Source organism: Styela clava, chromosome 3 (assembly GCF_964204865.1).
Source record: "Styela clava chromosome 3, kaStyClav1.hap1.2, whole genome shotgun sequence".
In the NCBI taxonomy this organism is placed as follows: domain Eukaryota; kingdom Metazoa; phylum Chordata; class Ascidiacea; order Stolidobranchia; family Styelidae; genus Styela; species Styela clava.
Window position 1 is genome coordinate 16,249,426 of NC_135252.1, and position 25,720 is coordinate 16,275,145.

The following is a 25,720-nucleotide window of genomic DNA, read 5'->3' on the forward strand; positions in this document are numbered from 1 at the left end:
GCAAGTTGATGTGATGTTTAAAAAAGTTTGATTGGTGTATATACATCGCAAATCATTTTCCAATTTACCCTCGTTTATCATGGGGTAAAATTTGGAGACAGTAGCCAACAAATGGATGGGAAATTGACGTGCAAATTTTGAAAAATTTTTGGGGTTTATCAAAGAGAACGCGGCAAGGTGTTCAGTGCACAGACGATCGCCTATTTGATTCACCAGAATGTCACAGCATTCCTTTGCAGACAAAATCACACGCTGCGTTGTTTGCCCGCGACGTAAAGAAGCATTCCATGTGTCGTCGTATTTTATTGTTTCCCGGATACGAGATACAGCATCGCAGAAGTCTGAAATACACGACTGCACAGACGCTCCATCCATTAGCCTTGACTGCAATGCGCCGTATAATACATCCACGTGATAGAATATTGTGGAGAAAAAAGCGAGAAAAAATGAAAACTCACCATCTTCTAGCAGACGCTTTAGACCTGCCGCCTCCCTCACAGAGCGTTCGTCCTAAACCAGAGAGCTCTGAATGCCATTGAAACACTCAATGAGCTCAGACCTACTTCCGGACACGCCCTGCACCACGCGTGATTGGAAGTTCCAACGTGTTGGTGCACAAGCTGGGAGACGACTGGCGAAGGAGGTCAGAGCGCTTCGGCGAAACGGAAAAAAATGAAGAAAACCCCGAAACATTTGCAAAAAATATACGGACGAGAGGGGTATCAAGACATATATTTTTAATAACGAGGTTAAATTGGTGTGCATAACAATGTAAAAAATGCGCATGAGGAAAATCTTCTTTTATATAAACTTGAAACAGTCAAATCAAAATCAAGCCTCGGTACCGGCTTTTCACGTCGGTATCGATAAGGCGGTAATATAGCAGATGAGCGGAAAGTGCTGTCTTTCTCAGAGGATGGCAGTTTGATCTAACGTCACTGCAGTGCCACGAGGGGATGCAATGATAGTAGAAATAGCGAAATTTTGGTTTAAACACCGATTTTCTTAGTAAAAAAAGCTTTTTAACGGGTTTCTACTTTCATACGTACTAAAAAAAAATAAGAAAACGATTTTCGGCAGTGTGGCGGCGCATCATGCAAAGCGCAAGGAATACGCTCACCATCGCACCTCTGAGTACCCTACAGATTGAAGTGTCGTGGGCTAATTACGTGCGAGATGATTGCTGGACTTCTCGCCTCCGCAGGGTGGTTCACGAAACCGCTGGTCGATTGCCGCTATCTCCGCCATCAAATCCCATCTAATTATTTCGTAGAAAAGCTAATTAAAATTTCACCCCAACAACTTAGCATAACGATCTTTATGTACACTCCGTTTCAAATAACTATTTCACTAGAAAAGATGTATTTTGAAGACACGGAAATAATTGGACACGAAAGGGACATGCAGATCGTTTATTTTAAGCTGTCGCTAAAATAGTTGTTGTTGTAAAAAAATCGCTTTTTTCTTTAACTACTCGACCACTTGCTTTGAAATTTTCACTGGTTAGAGATTGTATTTTTCGCTAGAAGGCTATTATTATTTATTTATTCAAAATTTCCGGTGGGCTTTATGGGATTCGATTTTTTGTGAGCGATGACGTCATCAAAATTTGCGCACCTTGTGGCGGTCGAACGTCGGTGGATCTCGTGCTTAGCGAATAAGGGATGCTTTTATGGGGAACGGTAGACTACGGTATCTGATCTAGAAATACAGAAGTGATTCTTCACAGAACCTGGAAAAGCTAGGACAGTCCCTGTGCTGTTATAGGTACCGGTAAGTCACCGCATAATATTTCTGGGAATGGATGATAAAATATTTAGTTTTGCTCTCCGTGTCCACATGTTTGAAGCACAGCTCTCTTGTTTTTATAAACAGTTGTTTTGATTTCATTTTATTAATACGAATCGAAGACACCATGATTGCGATGATTGAAAGGAACAAAATATAAACAACAAGGTATGAAAAATAGAAATAATAAAATATATCGATACATCATATTTCCTAAAGCATCCTGATTCCGACATACGTAAAGATAGCAAATAACAGAATAAAGAATAGATTTAATTAAGATGAAAGTAACATAAAGCTTATTCGCGTAAAAGAAAAGATGCAAAAATAACTGCGCATATTGAAAAATGGCTTCCCCTTTTATAGTATTGTTTGTCGTTTGTTTGAGTGTAAGTACTCCAATGTCTCCTTCAGCTCTGTTACTATCTTTTTCAGCAACATAGGTAACAGCACAAAACACGGAACCACATTTTTCTTTATAAACATAAACTGATATTCTTCATTCTCTAATACACACTCTGAACAAAGTTGGGCTTGTGTGGAAAAGACATCCTGTTCAACCCAAAATAAGTGGCAACCCTCAATAGGTATTTAAGTGTATATATCCGCGTTCTACTCTCCTATGCGAAGTGGTATACAGTGCATGTAACACTAAATCAGTATTTGGCACTGAGCAATGGTATAGAAACGCTGCTCATTTAACATTTCTCGTACGTATTATCTTCGATTGTACTTCGAACCCATTTTTCATAAGTTGACATTGGAGCATAAATTCCCACGTGGCCCGGTGTTCCACAGTCTGCAAATCCAAATGATGTAACAGCAGCAAGATACCATCTTTTGTTCTTGGTACATACTAATGGACCTCCAGAATCTCCCTTTAAAATAATGCAATGTGATGCCAGTTAAATATATTCTGAGCCAAAAGTTAATTATTGTTCCAAATTATCAGAAGGCATTTGTCTTCAACCAACGCTTTGTAATTAAATATATGCATTCTTATCGTAATTGGTAAATTAAATTTCATTCAAGTCAATTAATTATATTTACAAATTAAAGTGAATTACAAAATACAAAATAATACGTGGAAGATCAGAAGTGACTACAAAAAACAAAAATGTCATGATGTCAGCAACGCCATGAAATATTTACAACAAAGAAAAACAAAAATGGAAAAATATCAAAAAACGTTCGTTTATATGCAAATACTGGTTCCATTACATTTGAACCCACGTACATTTGAACCCATGACAATTGCACCTGTATGCTATTGCACCTATGGAATTTTTTTTGTTTCACGGATAGTTAAACCCATACTAACCCTAACCCATGGGTTTTAGCACCCGCATATAGATTGAACCCGTGGATATACGCATGGGTTCAAATGTACATGGGTTCAAATGTACGGTCACCGCAAATACTACATACACCTAGCGAATGAGCGGCTAGCGTACATTCACCCTGTCATGGGATAACAGAGTATATATATTAGCGTACTCATTTGATAATAGCCAAAACCTACGAAGATGCTAAATTTGATAAATTAAAGAACTAAATTTATAGACTGGACTTAAATGTGCAATACCCATAGCCAAAAAGTTGAAAATAAGATAGAAAGAAAATTACCGTGCACGAATCCGAAGATGCCGTAACAGGATTTCCAGCACACATGTGCATTGATGAATCTAAGAAATATCTGTAATAATCCCCCAACGTACGACATCTTGAAAACTGCATGATTGGTACAGAAGCTTCGCGTAAACTTAGCGAAAGTAGAGCATCTGGTCCCGGGTCTGCAAACAAGGAAAAGTATTACAAGAAAATAACAATCGTGAAGAATTCAACACTAAATCTTTATACAAAAGTATTGTGAATGTTTGCATATTACAGACATATTGATTGTGCACACAAAAAAGAAAAGTTGGGGTAATATGATGAACAGGCGGTTCTAAACTTTTTCCGTTGTGACGCTTTGGGAAGGTTTTCTGGACATGCGGTGCACCAGTGAAATATATTTGGAATCTATAACATAACAGCTGTCAGTAAAGGTTCAATTTATTAATACAACATCAAAACGAAACAAATGTGTATATTTAAATGTGATGTGTCGGCTTGCTTTTTTTTGCAAAAGTAATCTCGGAAAAATTTTCTTAAACCGGTACCCGTATTTCTCTTTCAGCATTTATTAGTGATCTATTTTTGGTTTTATGTCGGCTTCAGCTGAAAAATCCTGTTTCGCAAGCATAGGGCGTAGCCAATAGGATATTCATATCATTCTATTTCCTAGTGCGGAATAAGGAAACAGCTTTGGATACGACTTTGCAAACGGTAATCAATCGCGAAAAGAGTGTTAACATGTTTCAAATTCAGCTTATTTGATATATATACTTGAAAACAGGAAAAAAGTAATATACAAGTTGAATGTGTTGCAACATACATATGTATATATGAAACTTACTTGTATAGCCCCATCCTGTTACAAAACATTTTTCGCCTACAACTGGTTTTGTCATCCTCGGCATACATGCTGGCATCACATCCTTAGTAATGGGAACCATTTTTCGCAATTTCAAAAGTGCGATGTCATCTGCAGAAGAAAAAGGTTAGGAGGGATTTTTTTTTCTAGCTGATTATGTGTTAGAAAATAAGGCGCTTCAGAAGTATGTGTACCAATATGGAGGTAACTAAATTTTCTCGCCTACTTTACATCAAGTTGAGTTACGGGACGGAAGCCTATGAGCAGGGGGGATATTCACTTGGCAACACAGACAGTCCCCGAACTTGCAATATAACTGAAATAGGTGAAAATCGGAATAAAACTATGGCCTAACCCTAACCTGGTACACATACTACGGGAGTACAGAAAAGAATAATATAGCGGCCGAGTCTATAAAGACTAGATTGGTTGTTTATACTATACTTTAATAATACAATAAGATCGACAGACTAGACTTAAGGAATGCCACGTTGTGGCACGCTATAAGCACAACAATGTAAATTTTGAGTGCAATATGATACCCCAAAAGAAAATTGAAAAAAAAAGAATTAATCGCTTCCTAGCAACTTTTTATATCATTAAGTTCTGAACATTTGAAATGATTGATATATTAGTTGCAGAGAAAAAAGTCTAAAACTGTTAAAACATTGAATACTTACTTTTTGTTACCGATTTATATTCGTACTTTGGATGAACAAAAATTCGATCAACAAAATATCTCTGTCCATCTTTATACAGTTTAACCATACCAATAACAACTGCCCATGTCTTTCCAGGATTTCTGTGATTTACAATATATTCCCTAAAGAGGAAAATATTTTCATTATAACTTTTGAATCAAAAATAATGAAACTCCAAATATGAAAAAAAAGTTTCACAGATATTAAAATCATTAAAATGAGAAAAAGATTTCATCAATAACACTTACGACTCTTCTGTACAATGGCTCGCCGTGATTACCCATCTAGGATGAATAAGAGTTGCACCGCAAAAATGTTGCCATTCTGAATCCAGTGAATCTCTGTGTTGCCAACTACTTTGCCAAGGCCATTCATGTGCTGCGGATCTCTGAAAAAGTAAATTATTGGCACTGAGTAATTATTCGGACTAGAATTATTCTTCGTTGGACGATGAAACGATTGTGTTACCTCTATCTTACAGTATATATTCGCAATGTCTCTTGTACCAAAATATGAACATCAAAACCGGTTAAATTAAATTTTAACTTTTAAAGTAAATGCCTGTCTCACTTAACTAAATCGTGATAATCTTCCTAATTTGTTCTGATAATGATCACATTTTGCATGTCATTTTGGTTTTAGGTGATATTGCCTTAAGCAAAACTGCATGAGAAGCAAACATGAATTGATAAATATCCTGTTATTTTATCAAAGTATTGTTGTACGCGCAAGGACATAACCTTTATTTTACCGTCGGCAATTATTTCACTGAACAGTCGTTATGCTTAGTTTTAGTCTAAGTAAAAATTGAACCAAAAAGAAGGATTGACGGACAAACGGTGGCAGAATAAAGTTTTCCTTGACTGAAAGAAAATTTGAAAAAACATAGAAGTAATTAGTGAGCTTTTAGTGCAGGGTGGTCCAAACCCAGGCCCGCGGGCCACATGTGGCCCGCCGCTTCATTATCTGTGGCCCGCGTCACATTCCGAAAGTAATCAAAAAATCGCAATTCGTGTTGTTTCGTAATAAAATTAATCAGAAAATTTTTTTGACATATCGTTACATCAATAATGTCACTGAATGGACTAGTGTTATGGCTATCTGAGGCAACTAGCGAAGTTGAATGATGTGCTTGGCAGTCTAAATTATTATCTGGCTTTCTATCTTTTTGGTTGGGAATATATGCTTACAATATAGGCATCATTGAAAACTAAAAATCGAATGCGGATTCTATTAGCCTGGAATGGCTATGTCTGATAACTATGTGTTTGCACAATAAAAGTGTTCGTTTTGTATTGCATTGTTTACCTATTCTTGGCACTATTGTGGCCCGCGAACGATGAAGAAATAATTTGGTGGCCCGCGGAGCCGACAACCTTGGACCACCCTGTTTTAGTGGCTTCGACTTTAACCTTTTTTACGTAATGAATTGAAATCGAGTGCTCCGTTAACTGCAGTCCCCACCAACAACAACAATAAGATAACGAACAACATTATCAAAATAATGAACAATTTTGCACTCCGTATCCAACAAATTCTTTTGGTTCATTTGTTTATTGAAAAGTACTTACCGCGCCACCGAATATTCTCAAAAATGCAATTTTCTTTAGATTTGCTACGGATCCGACGCCACATCTGAATCCATTAAACATGGAAATCTTGGAGGATTCAGAGTCACAAGGCTCCCGATAACAAGATTCATTATCTGATGTCCCCCCATCGCATCCTGATGAAGGAAATAAAAAAAATTACGTTGCAACTAAACTAAAAAGTTAAAAATTTTAATAAGGTGCTGTTTACTTATACATCAACCATGACGATTTAGTCTAGACCAAGTTTTTATTCGAACCCTGACCATGGGGAAATTATCCAGTTGAAGATTAAAAAGCATTATTTTCTACTAATTGCACGGCAACCGGCGGTGTTTTGTTGTGTTAAATACTTTGTTATATTTAACCCTCAGGTAGTTTAAGTCGATAAAACTTCTACGCGTCTGACAACAAGTGATATCGCAATCTCAAATGTTTATTTTAATAATAAACACTGTTTAACATAATCCGTCAATTCACTAGAAAATTGTGATAGTTAGATAGTTCGAGATAGTTTATAAGTTATAAAGATGAATATTGTGTATTTTAGACGCGCTATATCAATAACCCATACCTATCGCAAAACAAAATTGTCGAAATGTCATAACATATTTGCTACAAATAACTTGTAGTGCTGAATTTATTGCGTAAGTTTTAGCGGTTTTATATCAAATACAATACCTGTGGTTTTTCTTCTAGCACAATCCGCGAATATCACTTTTACAATCTTGAAAGGGCGAAATGAACTATAATATGACTTTCTGTGGATTTGCACGCTAGTCTGCGGTGCCGTGGTGGACATTTTCAACACAATTATGATAAAATAGGTGATATTTTTCGAATATGTGTCATTAAATATGATTTTAAAAAAGAATTATTCATGGGAAGTAGGTTACGAAAATAGCTTGTCTTCAAAATACGCCTTGAAATCATTTTTTTAAATCGTTATTGAGAAGCGGCAATCAGTGACTAAATTCAATTCAGAAATTTTAGGAACTTTTTTAAATTTCCATCCTTTTTGTGTTTGTTTCGTGTGTTGTCATTTTTGGACGGCGAAGTCCAAAATGAATTATCCGTCTGTCTAAATAAATACCTGTCACTCCAATATCTCCGTTTTCACAAGTCCTTGTTCGACGTCTCGTACCTTTACCGCATGTCACAGAACAGCAAGAAAACATTGACCATTTTGACCAAGATGGACATTCCTAGAATGTTAAAGAAATAGTTTTATGACTTCATCCATTTAAGAGCTGCGAAGATGAATTTCTATATTACATTTATATATCAGTGTGATGTTATACATAACCGTGACATGTAGTCATAAACTATGGGCCCAAAACCCAAAACCGGTTCAAAATATTTTATTAAATTAAGTCTTGATTCACATTTGAGTCACAGACTAGACTTTTATTTAGTGAAGCAACTTGACCAGAATCATATAAATCCAACCGCATAAATCCGATTCGTGACTTACACAATGATTGTGTGGTAAATAATCATGAAGTGTTTTGCTAGTTTGGCATGACTTCCAATACGTAGAATTGGCTAAATTAATAACCAGTATCTGGTAAATCCTCTTAATACTTACTCGATCGACATAACTTAATTTAATGAAGTGTAACGTGACTTAAATAGATTGCGGGTGGCTCCTCAGCTGTAACTTTGAAGTTGACGACAAGCGCGAAGCCGGCATTAGTTATATTCTGCATAATAATATTTCATCCATACCATATTGCATTCTATTACCAAATAATTTCCCCCATCTCTCTCATTCAGATATACAATTCACTAAGGTGAATGAAGTCACTGTGTTTAACATTGTACGCTAATTTACTCCTAATGTACATCTAGAAACAAAAATATAATACCTGTATATTACAACGTCCAAAGTCTTCTGTAGGTCCGTCACATGACTGATGATCAAGGCATGTCCGGGTTCTTCTCCTGTATCCGCCGTTACATGATGCTGAGCATTCTTCATATTCTGACCATTTACTCCAAGAACTGTCAGAGCAAGTCTGAGTAAGAATGAATATATTATTATAATTTATCAATAGTATTAAATATCTTCTTTATGCATAGATTATAGACAAGTTTGATTTAAGCTGAAAAATACCCAGTTGAGAATATAACACATTTAGGACTACTTCACATATTAATTGTTTCATGTCATTACGCGTGAAAGGTGGGACGGGAACTCCGCACAAGAGTATATTCGAGATGTCTTGAAATCAATGGTATCTTTTCTGTTTTACATGGCCTATTTAACTTGTGAGTGGGTCTAGGACCTAGGTGATGTAAGCAGGCTTTTTGTACTTCCAGCGATGATGGTATCGAAATCTATCTCAGATCTCATTCCAACTGTATAACACAAAGAAAAAGATCTCATATTAGCATATTCTGTACAATTTAATGGAAGTCATCCAAACGTTACTTTACATATATTTGTCACGGTTACAGCTAATTCTACTCAATGTTCGATTAAACTCAAATATAACATTAATCCTGAATCGTTGATTTCATTACCTCTGTTTCACATTCAATCTTGTCAACCTTTTCACCTTCACAAAATGTATATTCAGGCACGATTGTTGATGTTCCCCTACATTCTCTTGTTCTCTGTCTGCTTCCCGGTTTATCTCCGCATGTAATCGAGCATCTACTGTAAGGTGACCAAGCACCCCAGCAGGGAGGAGCATAACATCGACGATACATAAATTTCCTCCCAGTGCAAGTAGCTAATAATTAAACGTAAAAACAAATTAGTACATGTCATTTCATCATAACTACCATTCTATATCGCTAAGCATAATTGACTTCGCTAATAGTGATTTCTTGTTTAATGTAGCAGACTAGTAGTGTATGAAACAGCGATAATTATGCAAAACATTTTATTGAAATTATAAAAAGTTTTTAAATCTAATTATTTGCCATAAAGATCAGTTTTTCTGAGGTGTTTCGGGTGTCATGTCGTGCTTCAGATTTTTGTTTTTAGCCGCGTTGTTTGGCGACATTGCTGCCTCTCATTAAGATATTACATACATAATGTTTACGAAAGTGTGACAATGTTCGTGACCTGTTTGACTATTTAATGACTTTATTGACACAAAATCGCTTTAATGCGGCAGGTTTTAAGTGTAACAGTGCTGTTACCTGACAATTTTGTCACATTATAGTAGTTTATAAAGTTTTAATTAGTAAATCGTACAGTTTCTGTATCACAATGTTACAAGGTAGAAAGGCGATAATAAGGTTGCACATTCCACTCATTAAATAAGTTATGAAAAAGTGTGAAAAAATATAATATAAACTTGTTTATTTTAGTACTAACTAAAACTTTAATCGCCATTTTTATCTTATTCGGATTACTTTTCGTCGTACCTTGTTCCAGTTTATGGGGAGATAATGAATTATGTTATTGCTTTGGCCTATGAAAACTAATAATGATAATGAATTGATAATGAATTACTCAACGCAAGTAATCGACTATGTTTTTATACAATAAATTCGTATATTCCGCCATAGATTCAAAGACAACATTAAAATAAAATAGGCTACTTGGAAAGAAAAATGATTCCCCGCTACAAATCCTCTCTCGTCTGCTTATTCCTGAGCCACAAGTCGTACCACATCTTGACCACGATGACCACTCGCCCCATTCAGCTGGGCACCGTTGCAGAACACATCTTCTTTCCTCTTCCGATGATCCCTCTTCGGGGCACAAATTCGAGTCAACAAATTCTGAAAATACCAGATAAGTTAAATATAAAACCTCACTTGATTATTTCCTGTTTCAGTAAACCCATATTTATCACGCACAAAAATATAAACGCCACCAAATAAATGAAGACAGCGATAAGATATTTCAAAAGCACAAGGACTACAATAAAATAGAGTTTGGGTGGCTTTATATAAATTTCAGTAAATTACGCCTTTACTCGATAAACTGCCAACAAAAAATAAACAAAACAGATTTTACCCAATGGTGTTAATAATTACTATTAGTTGTATGATTTGCAGCACTTACTAGAACAACTATATAATCTCAAGAATAAAAAAACAGCATCGACTAAGTTTCAACTTGCATGAGCCGCCATTAAGTATAATTTCCCGCATGAGTTAATATAATAACAGATAAACTATAAACCGGAAAACAAAATGACCATTTAACATTTATCAGCCATCAAATGTTTATAGCCATCATAAACCTCGAATCGTTAAGAAAATGCCCAGCTATTTCCTTGACCGTGATAACTTTATTTGTCCCAAATCTCGTGCCAACCGATACATATTGACGCAATAAATTTATATACTGGAACCAATAAAGCACGTTACACCTTTCAATCCCAAAGAGAAATACCTTTCACTGGCTGACTCTGATGGAAACCGGGTCTCGGAGGAGATGTCGTCTGTTCGTCATCTAATGTTTGCTGTGGTGCATCAACGACAAACACTTCTTTGCCTTCGTCATTGAGGAAGAGTTTTCCGTTTGACGTTGGTGCCTTTTTAGGTTTTGCAACTGCCCCATGTCGTGGTTTAACCACCGCCTTCTACATTTCAAATTAAAAAGAACAATGAACAAGAGAAATGTATGACGTCGCATGTATTAACGATGGACGAAAATTTACAATATTTGTATAACTAGATAATTTTTCTACATTGAATCCTGTTAAATTGTTTATGCCCTCTTGTATCTCAGTCCAACAGTGAACTCCCTCAAAAAACCCTCTCATGGGGAGAGTTTTAAATGTCATTGAATTCTAAATCATTTCTACATATTTATTATTTATGTAACAAAATTATTTGGATCCATTTCAGTCACAGCTGTTCTAGCCAACATAATGCACGGAAGAAAAAACCTTGACGAAGTTCAGAACAAACAGTCAATAAACTATATATATATGTTATGAAAAGCCGCACCTTATTTTTATTTGATTCCTGTAGATTCGGCCTTTTCCTTTGTAAACCAGAATCAAACTGTCGGTTATTATTGGGTCTTTGCTGACCACCGCTTGCTGTAGAAACAATTATGCTTTTCAAATTCCAGAAACATTTACCGTACTAAAAATACTTCCTAACGACCTACTAATTGAATACCAACTATCAAAAGTAATTTTCTGATTATAGAAAGATGAACAAAACTAAAAAATGTTGGGGTAAATTATTCAATAGAAATACCATAACAAAAGTTCATCAAAACCAAACTGAATCCTTAAATGTATAGATTATCAGTAAAACCGTTCTGCTGACAAAATATAACTAAATGGTAGCCATTCAAAAGCAATTTTAGAGTGAGTGATTGAAGAGCAACAGTCAATGCTTACTAAGATTTTAATTGTTTTAAATTAAATAAGTATATTGAATAAGAAATAAATTTTACAGAACAAAAAAACTTACCCTTTACATCAAAAGACACGTATCTGTAAGATAAAATATTACAAAATGTGGTGATTTCTTGACAAGTATGAAATAATTTTATTGAAACTCAGGGTAATATTTTTAATAACTTCAGTATAATAGATGCAGACAACACAATCTCCATAATCATATCAGGTCACAAATTTATATTAATTATTATAAGAGTGACAAACCGCTAAATTCTTGTACGTGTACGGTTTTGTGATAATTTTCTTCAGTTACGATATTAATTTCTATAACAATTTATAAAGTTATGATTATAAAGAATGTCACCTTTCAACTATGCACTTTCGTTCTCTAAATGAAACACCATCGTTTCCACATGTCTTCGAACAACTACTCCATCTACTCCACTCATCCCACATAGGACAACTAACAGAATATTGGCAAGGTCTGGATTCTAGAGTTTTACCCTCACATGGTCTGGAAAAGATAGGAAAGTTTGATCATGTCCGTATAGATATTTTGAATAGGGTTATAATTTATATCAACAAGTTTCTACTACTTTGATGATAGGTGATAATTTAGAAATGACGGCGACGCTGTTTTGATAAGGCAGTTAGTTATCTCATAATAATAACAACCTGATCTAATTTAATGATTTAATAAAGTTGATTAAAAATGATACAGTGGAACATTATTACTTGCTGAATGTAGACGTACGATGTGAGACGTAATGAAATATTCTTGTGAAATAATTTAATCTCTGCAAACGCAACTTATTGAACCTAAATAAACTGCTTGACATTTATAAATATGTAAACAATAACACCCACGGTCAAGAACTTAGGATGTCAAGTTATGGTAAAAGCCTAAACGCCCTTGCTGTGTAGCGGTACTTCGTACCATCAGTGCCAGTCGATTGTATCACATTGCTATGAATTCTTTCATTGTCCAGTGTCCACACTTGAATGTACTCGAACGTGACTCGGGATAGCTTATTTATCACAATGAACTGGGTTGTTTTAAAACCAGTATCGTACAAATACAAATACGATGTCCAAATTTTAGTCAGCATGGTAAAATATTATTGCGGATAATCTTTGCAAAACTGTTTGGACGGTATTTTTATACTTATCATGAAATAAATACAATTTTAATCAGTGTGATCAAGAGGATAACCGCAGGCATACTGTCCGATTACAAATCTGGTTTAGGTATAGATATAGCAAACCAGTTTAGCATTTCAGGTATATCAACTTAAATGGAGTTACAATACCATAACCAAAATATAGCAAGAACCCTCGTGAAATATAGCTACAAAAATAAAAAAAATTATTCAAAATTTTTACATTGTCACCATATCTTGATCGACGGGAGATAACTCATAGCATATCCTCGTTCTTGTCTGCTCACCGTTCGTACCACATGTCACGCTGCATTTACTCCATTCTGACCAGCGAGTGATTCTGTAATATGAAAGGATTTACAGATATCGTTTTATTTATAACAACTGGTAGCATGGGTACATCCAGCGGTGGGAATCAGGTGGTTCGCGAGAACCCGTTATTGAGATGTCACGACATCTGCGAACCCGTTCTTGGGCTGACGACTAGCGTTCTATGAGACGTTTCGTAAATTATGTATTAGATTTATGTGAAGCGAGTTGTGTCACCGTGTTAATGAGGGAACCTCTTGACGTTGGTTAGATACGAATAGAACATTTACTAAATATTCTGAATCCTAGGGTTGGGTGACTCTGTAGCTGTGAACAATATGTACTGCTCTGCAACATACAAATACATGATTTTTGTACTGTTATGGTAAAATATTATGTTCAAACACTGAAAGGAGTTTGGTATCAGATTATAAAGCAGTGAATTGCGGCGGATTGAAATTACCGGTTCCTACATTAGCCTATTACTGCCAGTTCGCATAGTTGAAAGGCATGTACATTTAGCTCATGCAAAATCAGATCGAATGAGAACAGTTTCTCAAATATTCAAACAAAATGGGGTATATCTAACCTTGATGATGGCGGTGTTGCCTTTGTCTCAACTTTACTAGTTGTACATGGACTTGCTTGACACGGTTGATGATCAACTAGAGAATCTAAAATATAAATATTATCACTTCATAAACGTATTTAATTAGTACTAATTGATAATCACATAAAAAGTATTTTTTTAAAGCATGTACTTGTGTAGCAACTTTTCAAACAAAGAGGGCCATGTTGCTCCTAAAAAATTCGTCGATGTATAAGCTATTCAGTAATGCAATGAGTCTGAAATCTACTTTTTTATGCGATGCTTATTTACGCTTTACGCTCCGAACCAAACTCCATTAAAGAAACCACTGATATCTAACGATATGTGTAAAGCTACTATCATTTGGAAAGACCGGAATCTTTCAAATTTATCACACTTACCATAATTACAAATTGCGTAATCGGCAGCAGTTAAATTATTTCCAAAGCAAGTTCTTGTTCTCATTTGTCTTCCAGTAGCTCCACATGATTTTGCTTTACAAGACATCCACTGACCCCATTTCGAAAATGTGACCCTGGATCGACTCTTAAAAGTGAAATGCATCAGTGTTATAATCGCCCGAATTAGTTCAATTTTCAAAACTTGAAGAAATTAAATAATATGAGAGTGAAGAATTAAACAATAAGACTGAGATTCTCTAATCTGTTACAACGATGAAATAGCAATATGTAAATTTCCAATTTACTGAAACTTGACTTTCACATTAACAGTCTTCAATTGTATATACTTATATATATTATATCAAGGATCTTATCCCATTTGAAGTGCCAATCTCATTTTACATTCTTTTTACATTATTTTTTATTGGGAGTTTTTGGATTGATTTTTGAAAACTAAAAATGGCATAATATTGCATAACCATCCTACAAGCTATTAAATCTCTGTTTGGTTTGTATTGGTACTATTGGTTATTTTTGATGTTCGTTAATTTCATAAGATAACGCATGTTTTAAATCGATTTCCACAACCGTCTAATGACCTCATATAACACCAATTATCATGGTAATTAATTTAATTGTGGTGCTTTTCCAACTTTACATATACCGACGAAAGTCTGTTTTGCCGAAGATCGCATTACACAACTTTAATAATCATTTACATTGTTATAATATTCAAATAATATGTCATTAATAAATAGTTTTTGGCATCAGCATAGTATTTCGTACGAAATGAACTATGGTTTAAGGTTTTAATATGAAGCCATGTATAATTTCCCATAAGAGTTAATATGATAATACCTAAATCCTATTTTATAAAGCTCATTATTTAACATTTTGTAGAATTTGACAAATATTATTAAATTGACGATTGCAACATCGCGTTTATACGTAATCAGACACGTTTAGTAAGTATTATTAAATGAATATAAGATTAGATAAAGATCAGTCCGTGGTCAGCAATGCCACTTGAAATAAATATATAAACAAAGAATTGACCTCAATATCCGCAAAACGCAAAAGATTATCTTAATATCAGCAAATCGATAAACCTGGATTTTTGAGGTTGAGAAACAGGTTTAGTTAAATACAATGCATACTTACTTCTTCTTTAATTATAGTCTATTATATAATTGGGCCTTTAAAAAGTTAATTTGTGTGACCTCAAAAAAAAAGAGTACAGATAGACTTTCGTCAATTTATGAATTTAGTAAAGTCAATTTCGTTACGTTAAAATCATTAAACGATATTGTAATTATATTAATGGTTTTCAAACAAGGGTTCTGCCAGTACATTCATATTAAAAAACTAAAGATTCAGTACTCACATTTCGGGGTCGCGGAGAATCGTATAACTTTGGTCGTAACGGTCTTGTTATGGTTTTAGTCATCTTTTTACCATTCTGTAAAATGACTGGTTTCACCACCGTTAATGATTCGGATGATTTCATGCTAAATTTCGGCTTTGGCAAATTTTTTCTTTGTTGCCAGGACAAGTTTTTTCGGTTTGTTGAAACTTTGGACGAGGACTTTTTTGTGGGTCCAGACAAATTCTTTTTTTTATTTGAGGCAAAAGTCTTGTAGTTTGATTTTGTCGCTGCGGTTGTTCGCATTTTTGGCCGTTGTGTGGTCGACGGTTTTGCTTGAGATGAATATATTGAATTTTGTGGTGATGTTTTTGCAACGTTCGTGAATGAGGTGGTTGCATTTTTATTTCCTGAGTTGGTTATGTTAGATTGATGAGTGGTAGCAGGTAATCCTGTTGTTGGAGTTGATGAAGATATCCTTTTTACATTACGTGAATCTGTAATAATTGGAGTCGGACGATTTCTTTGGGTAGATGTAACTGGACCACCCCCTCTTGCTTGTGGTTTAGATTTACCAGGTTTCGTTTTTTTAGCCGAAGGATTTTTCTTCCAGGAACGCCGTTTTGTCGGGGGTTTTAGTGTTGTCCGTGGTTTAGGCTTTGGTGTTGTAGATGTTCGGATTCTTCTTTGGTTGGCTAAAATAGCTTTACGTTGTCTCATAATTTCCAAATTTTGTCTCCTCACTTGACGCCAGGAATTAAGATCGCGTCGCATTCTCAATGTCTTTTTCAGGGTTTCTAACGGAGCTTCGTCAATCGATTCATCTTCTGGTTGACCTGCGTCTACAAAAACGGATTTTAAAAAGTTAAATAAGAACACGAGAAGCCATTTTGAATGTCGCAATTGTTATTATAAAAGAAGTGCGCGTATTATCGAGTCGCTATATACTTATTTATCTTAAAATATCGGGTAACAAGGGTGATATTCCAAAAACTGAAAATTACTCAAAATACACACTATATGTTTACCATCGTCGTATCAAAAAGTACCGATGATTTTTTCAGGCATGCGCCAGAGATGACCTATGACTATTGTTCAATTCGCTATGTAATCGACAACCACCCACGAGAGTATAGTTATTCAGAATAATCTGACCGGATGTCATGTTTTCATTGCAGATATTATTAGAAATATGCCGGCGAAATCCAAATTCACTTTATTCATTTTTTTTACAACGAGAAATTAAAATGGACTTCTCTGATTACAAAATAACATTAAATAGCTCAGAAAATTCAATGTATTCAACAATACTTTTATGAAAATATGTCGAATAAAAATTATGCCAGGGAATATGAATCTAATTTGTATCTAATTCCAAAGAGATAATGCCGTGTAAGCCACTCTTCTCGTCAAGTTACATGTGGGTGTAATATCAAATTCTAGTGCAGTCCTTATCGTGACTGTTGTCTGGGAGGAAAGGGGGCGTGACCGACAAGCAACCACGCCCTATTCCTCTGAACTGAATCCCCCGGTTGAATGAGAATGCGTTGGATACAATTTAAAACTGATTACGTTACACTGTCAAATGACTGCAATATAGAGAAAGTGTATCGGGTACAGTGTATAATTAGAAAAACGACGATTTGCTGTCCACATACATAATAACGATAATTATTTCTGTTAATCTGTAAAGAAACGTAATTTTAGCTTCCATGCATGTTCTCCGAAACAAAAAATAAAATTTAGATGAGGAAAATAATACGAATACTTTGGCAAATAATATAAGTCTCTGTCACTAATGTAGACCACAGTGTAAGAATGCAGAAACATGAATATCGGTTTGATATTATCATTATGATTGTTGCATTTAAACCGGTTTAAGAATAAAATATTCTTGAAACTTTGAGATTCCGGAGTCGCCTTAAGGTACGTATAATATGTTTTTAATTTTATTTGTTACAAAATCCTTAAAAATAATATTATTTTATTATCAACACTTTATAATTTTGAAGTTTTTAAAGCGAGTGAACATGTCGAAATCGGGAGGTTGAGCTTTTTATTTTTAATCAATCGCACGTTAATTTTTGTTACATTTCGTAATTTTTCGTGACGATTATTTTATCTCAAGCTAGCGATAGACAAAGTAGCAATGATTTTTTATCGGTAATATTTAAATTAGTACTATTCAATAGGAAAAATTATGCAAAAATATTTGATAAAGATATTCCTGAATTTTGGAGTTCTACATATTATTACAAACCGAATTTGTTTAGAATTATGTTCCTAGAATAGTGCATGAGTATTGGATGAGTTTCGATAACAGAAATCTAAGAAAAATAATCTTTAAACAACTAATTTTCTTTATTCGTGAAAATTATAATTGTGTATATATAGCGAGAAATAATAATATCAATACGTGAAATAATATAGGAGTTCAATTTTTGGCCTATTTTACGGCTCCTATTCAATCCATTAGGAATATTGTCATTCAGATGCTTTTATTTCCTCGTTTATTTCCGGCATGATCAAAATATATTTCCGATACTTCTACCGTAATACATTAGGTCTTGAAATAGAAAAGATAAAATCTATATAGTTCAACGTTTTTGGTCTATCGTGACATCGTGTACTATAAAATAAACATTGGCAAAAAAGTACTCGAACTCAGAATAGCATACAACGTGTTCAACCATTTAAATAACCTAAACATATGGGGTAAGGTTTAAGATGTAAAAAATCGCTACGTTACATTTAAAATTAGTTCTGTTTTGTGACGTAAAAATACGTGATGGTAAAATATAGAAATTTAACTTCTTTAAGAAGGAAGTATACAAGGATTACAGACACATTCATAACAGTTCTGAAAACCCCAATCGAGAAATACTCTCCTATGCGTATGCTTGACCAAAGTGAAATTAAATTGTTCAACTAATCGAAGATTAGCGGTCATTCGGAGCTCAACCAATTACCGGATGCGGCTTAATAACTGGTTAGCACGTTAAAGACCTATTTAATTTGTGACGAGAAATGTGAATGACTAGACATAAAACAACGTAATCACGTCTGTTCTATAAATTATACACTGAATGCGTGGTAATTATGTCAAAAAGTACATGGCAAAAGTTTGCAAGGTCAATATTAACAAGCAAAATAATTGAATTTAGTTCATTACAGTAGAAATGGTCAATTTTCACTACAGCTGGTATGGAGATAACGTGTCATTTGTTTTCAGCATAAGTCTTCAAAAAACTGCCAATATATCATGTTCATGTATCACGAATATCCATATAAAAAATGGTGGCCTTTTAAGTGCATTTCCTATCGACATGCAAAGTTACTGGGGAATCAAGATTTACTGGAACTAGATTTGTAGCGGTGCATAACGCGCAAGTGCATAACGCTTATTGGCACCAATCGACAAAGTTTGCTACTACCCTCTACCCCAAATGCCCTATCGTCTACCCCAAATACACCACTAAATGATTTTCTCAATGTTTCACAGAGTAGAGTAGAGTGTTTATGTGAGATCACTTTTTGGAAGCGAGTATATCTCACACCTAAAATCCTAACTGGAAATTATGCAATGTTTATTTGATCAATTCAAAGCTTGTACTTGTACATTATGAAATGATGTGATGACTATGTTTTGTACGAGAATATAACATTCAACCACGTTTGCTGACTCACGCGACGAATTTCTAAAAACTTTATAGTAATGGACGACTTGCCTGTTCTTTCTTTTAATTTAATTATACATCTATATTTTAAGATGAAACGTATAGTGTCAATCTAGATTATTATGCTATAAATCTATACCTGATACACAAATATATGGGTTTGGCACATATTATGAGATATGATTTATCTTCAGGCACAATGTGCCAAATAATTAATGTTCGATAGATATTTTTTATGCAATCCTGGCGTGAATCGTTCTACCAAGATTGTAATAAAATCCAACCGGAAATATTTCAGCCATTCCAAACATGTTAGCTTTAAAATCTAATAAGAAATCATGTAATTAGAAAGACATGATTGTGAGATTAAAATGGTGTACTCGTATATTCGAATATGGTATAATCTAACATATTGTTTACTTTCGTCCTTTCTACAATAAACAGAATCGCTCTAGGCAACGCATCAATGAAGTTCAATTAGAGAGCCACTCGTGTGGTTAATTGCAAAACCACCTGAATTATAATTAACACTCCACAAAGTTCATTGCGACAAATTGCCAACATAAACATCACCTGCAATTACCGTAAACCGTACCGCAAAGCATTTTAAATGAACACAGCTTCCATGAATTTAGTATGACTTCATAAATGAAAGCGTGTTTGAAAATAGCAATTGTGCGCGTTGTCATGATCCATGCACGGTGTAACCATGCGTCGGAGCGTGCATAAATAAACCGTTCAGCCGATACATGTTTGTTTATGTTCAGCTATCTATTGCTATTTTCGACCAGCGTATAATGGTGGTGAACATTAGCATCAATTCGTCGTTTGCAAGCCCAAATAGCTAAGAAAAAAAAAGATAGCGTCAATTTGAGGAAAATACTTTGTTTCTTTCGGAGTACTTTGATATTATAGTTTTAAGATACGACATTGTCTGCACGTTTTTTTCAAATTGGTCGCGACTGACCGCCGACCTTCAACTTCAACCAAACTATAAACGGTGATGGATGTTCGATTCTATATCCAAGTCTAATTTAATGTACTATATAAATGATTACTATCATGTATAAAGGGAAAAATTTACAAAACTATTGCCAACTGGTAATTTTATGAAAATTTGCTATATCGATATTGCTGCATATGAAGTTGACTTCGAAATCCTCAGATTGCTAGCCATTGAACTATCAAATATGTGGGGAAACAGAGAATCTGACTAAAAATTCGCTCAATTCATCCAATAATTTTAACTGCCTGTGTCCGCGCAGGGGGTATTGGTGAGAGTTAACAGATGATTAGGCTCAATTCCAGTCATACACACACAAGTTAATTACTCTAGTTGTCGAATGACACAAAGCTTTATTGAATAGTCTATAATTATACGAAAGCGTTTAAATAAACCCCACTCACCTTCCAATTCCGTTAACATTGGGTCGTGAAAAACAGCTTCCATCTGTGACAAGTTTATCGGCATTGTGTATTCCTCGTTATCAAATGGACTTGCTTCAGTTTCTAAATCTGCACTATCTCCATATTCATCAGGATGATCGGTGGGTGATCCGAGGTGCTGGGGAAACCATCGGTACATTACAGGACGAGAAAGACCTCTTGGGAGCTCCTCGGGATTGTTAACTCGGTCTTTTTTACTTTCTTCCGTGGAAATATGAGTGTTTCGTTTCCGCAAAAGTTTGTACATTTTGTCGTCACGCGATGACAAAACATTGTCAGAGTGCGTTTCTTGCAACGCTAAAGAGTTATAAAAGTCGAGATCTTCTGCATAAAAAGTGTTCACAGAGCTAGAATGCTGTCCTGCGTAGCATGTTGGTAAAAATTGAAACACGAGGTATATGGAGCAACAAAGGTATGCTGCCGATTGGAGTGAATATTTTGTCCTTGACATTGATTCTTTTCGGAAGTGTTTGTCTTTGGCAGAATATATTCTTACATTATCAAAATACCACACCATCGCAGGTGCTTATGTACTGAAACCCTACACTAAAACTATAACCAAAATTGAGCAATTTAGTTAATATCATGACATTCAATACCACCCAAAAAGTGATAAAACAAAGTTAAAAATAAGTTGAAATAATTTAACATCAAATATTTTGTAATTCTCCGACTCAAAAAAGATTTCCAGTCTATAAAACTTGAAATACTAAATGACGGTCTTAACGTTGCGCAATGGAAGAATGCAACAATGTCGGACATAACATTTGATCGACGCGGACAAACAGCATTCTTCTGAAATCGTGATCCGTATTATCTTGCGGGTCACTTTGCCACAAGTCCCGGCTTCATTACTGTCATTGTCGCAGTGACTTTAATTTACAGATTTGAACAAAACAAACAAGTACAGATATAAATGGAAAACTAACGTAAACGTGAATGTACAACTTAGCCCGCTTAACCGGTTCTACTTTTTCTTCTAATCCTATTGCCAAGCAATTCTTTCGCTAATCTTTGCTACGACGACTATGCACATTGCAGCAGCGCCGACTATTATCTAAATGATTTATCTATAAGTGTGGCACAAATAAACGCAGCCGAAATAAAATAAATCCACCGCAATAAAAAGACGTTGCCGCCTGCCCAAACGAGGTCCCGCCTCAGGCGTGTTGTCATCTAATCACAACCAACGATCATTTGTTTCGCTATAATCACTCTCTGGTTACCAGTCAGTCACGGTACATTTTGCTGAATTACTATCGCTGATCTTTAATTGTGTGATATAAATTTTTATATCATTAAACACTATAGTAAATTTTCAAAATCTGCCGATTATGACACCGCGCCAATATTAGACACGCTAACTGTATCTATAACTAATAAATACCAGTCGAATTTCTGCGTTTTTATCATAAATATCGTTTCGGTCTGTGATCGAATTCGAAAAAAAAATACAAAATTTATGGATCACGTTTTGCGCTATGCCCATTGATAATTAAACTGATCCAAAGCGAAGTGTACATAGCCTAACTTTAGCAAAATACGCTTGCTAGAAAAGGATAATCAACGCAAAATATCTGGCCATGGATCAATACGTAATGTTATCATTTCTTTGTCTGGGTTGTTCCAGATACGATCCACATTCGATAGGAAATCCAATTGAGATTGAGAAACTGTTGGGCAACTGCATCGTTGGATTATAAAAATCAATTTGCATATAGAATAAAACACACGACATTTCTTTGAAAAAATGGAGTGAAGTTGGACTTTTTAGTCGGATAAAACGCAAATATTAGAGAAATCGTCTTTAATAACAATATTTAAGCATCCGTTTTTATGCACGATAATGACATAATTACTAAAGACACAACAGAAACTGAAAAAGTTGGAATGAATATACGGATACATTACAATTTTATGAATATAGCGTGATTCGATTAGATAGAATCGAAACTATTTGAATCACTAAAAATAGTCATATATATGATTTAATAAATACGTCATTTGATTAAGAATGATGCATAAAGTGTATTTCTCCTTCGACATACCATTCTATTCTGTCACTATTCACTATCTCACCCTCTCTTCTCATTACACATACTCACTCACTGAGTTTTCAAAAGCAATGGTCACTTTTTGCAATGGCCACAAAAACCCTTTCTTACTTTAATTTATGTTTCTATTATTTCCTATTTTGACCAGAAGTAGTACTTTTGTATGATAAATATATATCGGGATACTTAAAATTTATAATGAAATTCGCTGAATGTGAGATCACAACAACAAACTCGAAAGAGGATAGGCCCAACAGAAGGCAATTCAAACCACTATGTTCCATGTCTGGAAAAAACATCGTTTTGTTTTGACTTCACCATCCAAATTCTTAGTTTGACCAGTTCACAAAACGTTGTTATTACACTGTCGCTGTCACTCAATGTCAATTTTATGACAAAAAAGCTTCTTCAGAATCGCAATGACTCAGACACAAAAATAACGAGCGATGAAGCCAAATCTCATGTGACTGAATACGAACTATAACTATACTATAATTTTATTAACAAAGAGTAAGATTGGTATTGTTTACGAACAGAAAGTTATTGTTTTTAGATCTGACCACCAACCACTAATATTCACTACTACAGAAACAAGTCACCCTATCTTTCCCTCAAGGAAACAACAAACTTTTCACGTTCATAATTTCTGCAGACGTAATCATATCAATTGATATTCACGGTTTTCCGCATCTTATCAATCTCCATTTAACTTATCTAAAACGCGTAAACGGAAATGGACGTTTTCTAGTTAATGATTATTTATAAACAATTTCAGACTTTCCTATAGATTTAAAATAAATTATTTATTTATTTTAATAGACTAAATTCAACGATGACAACACTTCTATTTATATTGGTTATTATGAACAACATTCATTTTGATCGATGTGATGTTACGATTGCATTTTAAAAGCAATAAAAGATAACATTAGCTCAATAAATTCTCTCAATAAAATTGAAAAATAATTTTAGTAATCACGTTTAAGTTGGTAGCATGACAAGTGAATTTTTATTATAGATTCAACTTGCAGTTGAGCCACAAAGCCCAGGAGAAATATTGGTTTGGCATATGAACCTAACTTGCTATGAATTATGTCGTGACTTCATCCACAGCCGAACACGTTTTCAATAATATGCAGCAGAAAATGATTTCTAACAAACTAATCTCAATTAAAATCCAGGTGGACGCACTTCGTCACAATTGTCTTCGACGTGGTGATTAATTTGTCACTTGAAAATAATAAATAATTACATTGTCAATCTATCAGAAATATTCTGCGAGCAAGTTTGTCGAAATGATGTAGGTTCCCTACAAAAATATATTTGAATAGTCAATCATTACCTTACGGTGAGCAATAATTTAGACCCAAAGCAGGGTCAGAATATAACAAAATTTGACTCTTAAAATTATTTTGGACATTTTAGTTTAAATGGAAACACAGAAAGAGAAATTGTTGTTTGTCGTGAACCTAAAAAACTAAATTACAATATGGGAGCAAAACCTGTAAAACGAATGTTTTTGGTATAGAGCGTGGAAGCAATTCAGAAATCAGTTTCCACTCATTTTGACTTTTATATGAAGCGTTTGATCCTTTATTCTAAGTCATTATATTTTCCCTAATTCTATCATTTTGTGTAAATAAGATACGAAAATACCTAAAGCGGTTACAAACTTTTAGAAAATTAACTCGGGATTGTAGTTGGGACGCAATTTTGTATACTCATAGTGAAAATATGCAATATCTCACAAAGTAAGTGAGCTGCAGAAACGGTAACAATATTCAATTGATATCATATCGAACACACCGCGACGATGCCTCAATTTAAACAAAGTATAAACATACACGAATGGTTGTCACCAAATTTCCAATAGGAGTGGTGATGACTTCATAGCGCCAGTTGTGGCGTAGAGATATTTACTCAAAATTGAGTACATTAATAAATCATAATCTAAGCAAATATTGTCATTAGTCGAATTCAAATATTTTGAATGTGTAAGTTGAAACGAATCTACCAAAAATTGCCCGATAATTAAAAAAATATGCAGATATCCATTATATCATGAGTGCGTTTGTAATCCAAATTGTAGATCAAGAATGGCGCATCAAAAATTTTATTTTTATTATGGAAAATATGACTGTGGGTCATAGAAATTCAATGGGTACCAGCACCAGCACTAATATGAAACTTGCTGTGTTGCATCTTTTCCGCAAGTCTTATACTTATACCGTCGGATGGTATTGTGTAGTATTGAGCTTTACATAGCAGCACTATCTTAAAGAGGCAATTTCAGGTACGCAATATTACTAAATTCATGCGCGAAAACACGTACTGCATATAAATTATATGAAAACGTTCATAATACGTTTCACAATACGGAAATTTTATGAAATGAAATCAAAAAAATAACAATGATAATTTTTAATCGACTTCAACCGCATTAAAATCACTGCCATCCAAATTCATTGTTACTACAAATTTATGCGGTAGTTAATTCAGGTCTTTTGTTTTTAAAACGGCGGATTAAATAAACTGCGAAGCAGCATTGTTGTCAGCAGATACACGCTGGAACCACTATTTTTCGCCTATTGTCAGATTGAATTAACGCTTCCATAGATTTTTATGACTAATATGTTACTATGTTTCTTGCATTAATTCGCGCGCGAGTTGGCGGGTCACCTGCTGGTTTAAAACCATTAATATCTTGCATAGTTGGCCTGTGTGGATTACCCCAATTATGTTTCATTCAGAAAATTGCGTACAACATTTTATTGATCCTTCACATGTTTCATCTAAAGAGGCTTCTGGCACACGTGAGAGGATTGGATCGAAGGAGTTTC

General features: G+C 34.6%; 1 protein-coding gene across 1 annotated transcript; it reads right to left on the reverse strand.

Annotated features, from left to right (window-relative positions):
* Positions 1-1,875: 1,875 nt before the first annotated feature.
* On the reverse strand, positions 1,876-21,394 carry LOC120343389 (uncharacterized). Its single transcript, XM_039412549.2, has 19 exons — positions 20,788-21,394; positions 15,725-16,545; positions 14,341-14,485; positions 13,940-14,024; positions 13,265-13,381; positions 12,246-12,395; positions 11,952-11,974; positions 11,475-11,569; positions 10,915-11,104; positions 10,113-10,295; positions 9,081-9,292; positions 8,423-8,572; positions 7,648-7,759; positions 6,537-6,691; positions 5,214-5,353; positions 4,945-5,087; positions 4,247-4,375; positions 3,415-3,581; positions 1,876-2,666 (listed from the first exon to the last, which is right to left on the reverse strand). The coding sequence occupies exons 1-19, from the start codon at positions 21,341-21,343 to the stop codon at positions 2,487-2,489; spliced, it is 3,753 nt and encodes a 1,250-aa protein (XP_039268483.2). The 5' UTR covers positions 21,344-21,394; the 3' UTR covers positions 1,876-2,486.
* Between the last annotated feature and the right edge of the window lie 4,326 nt (positions 21,395-25,720).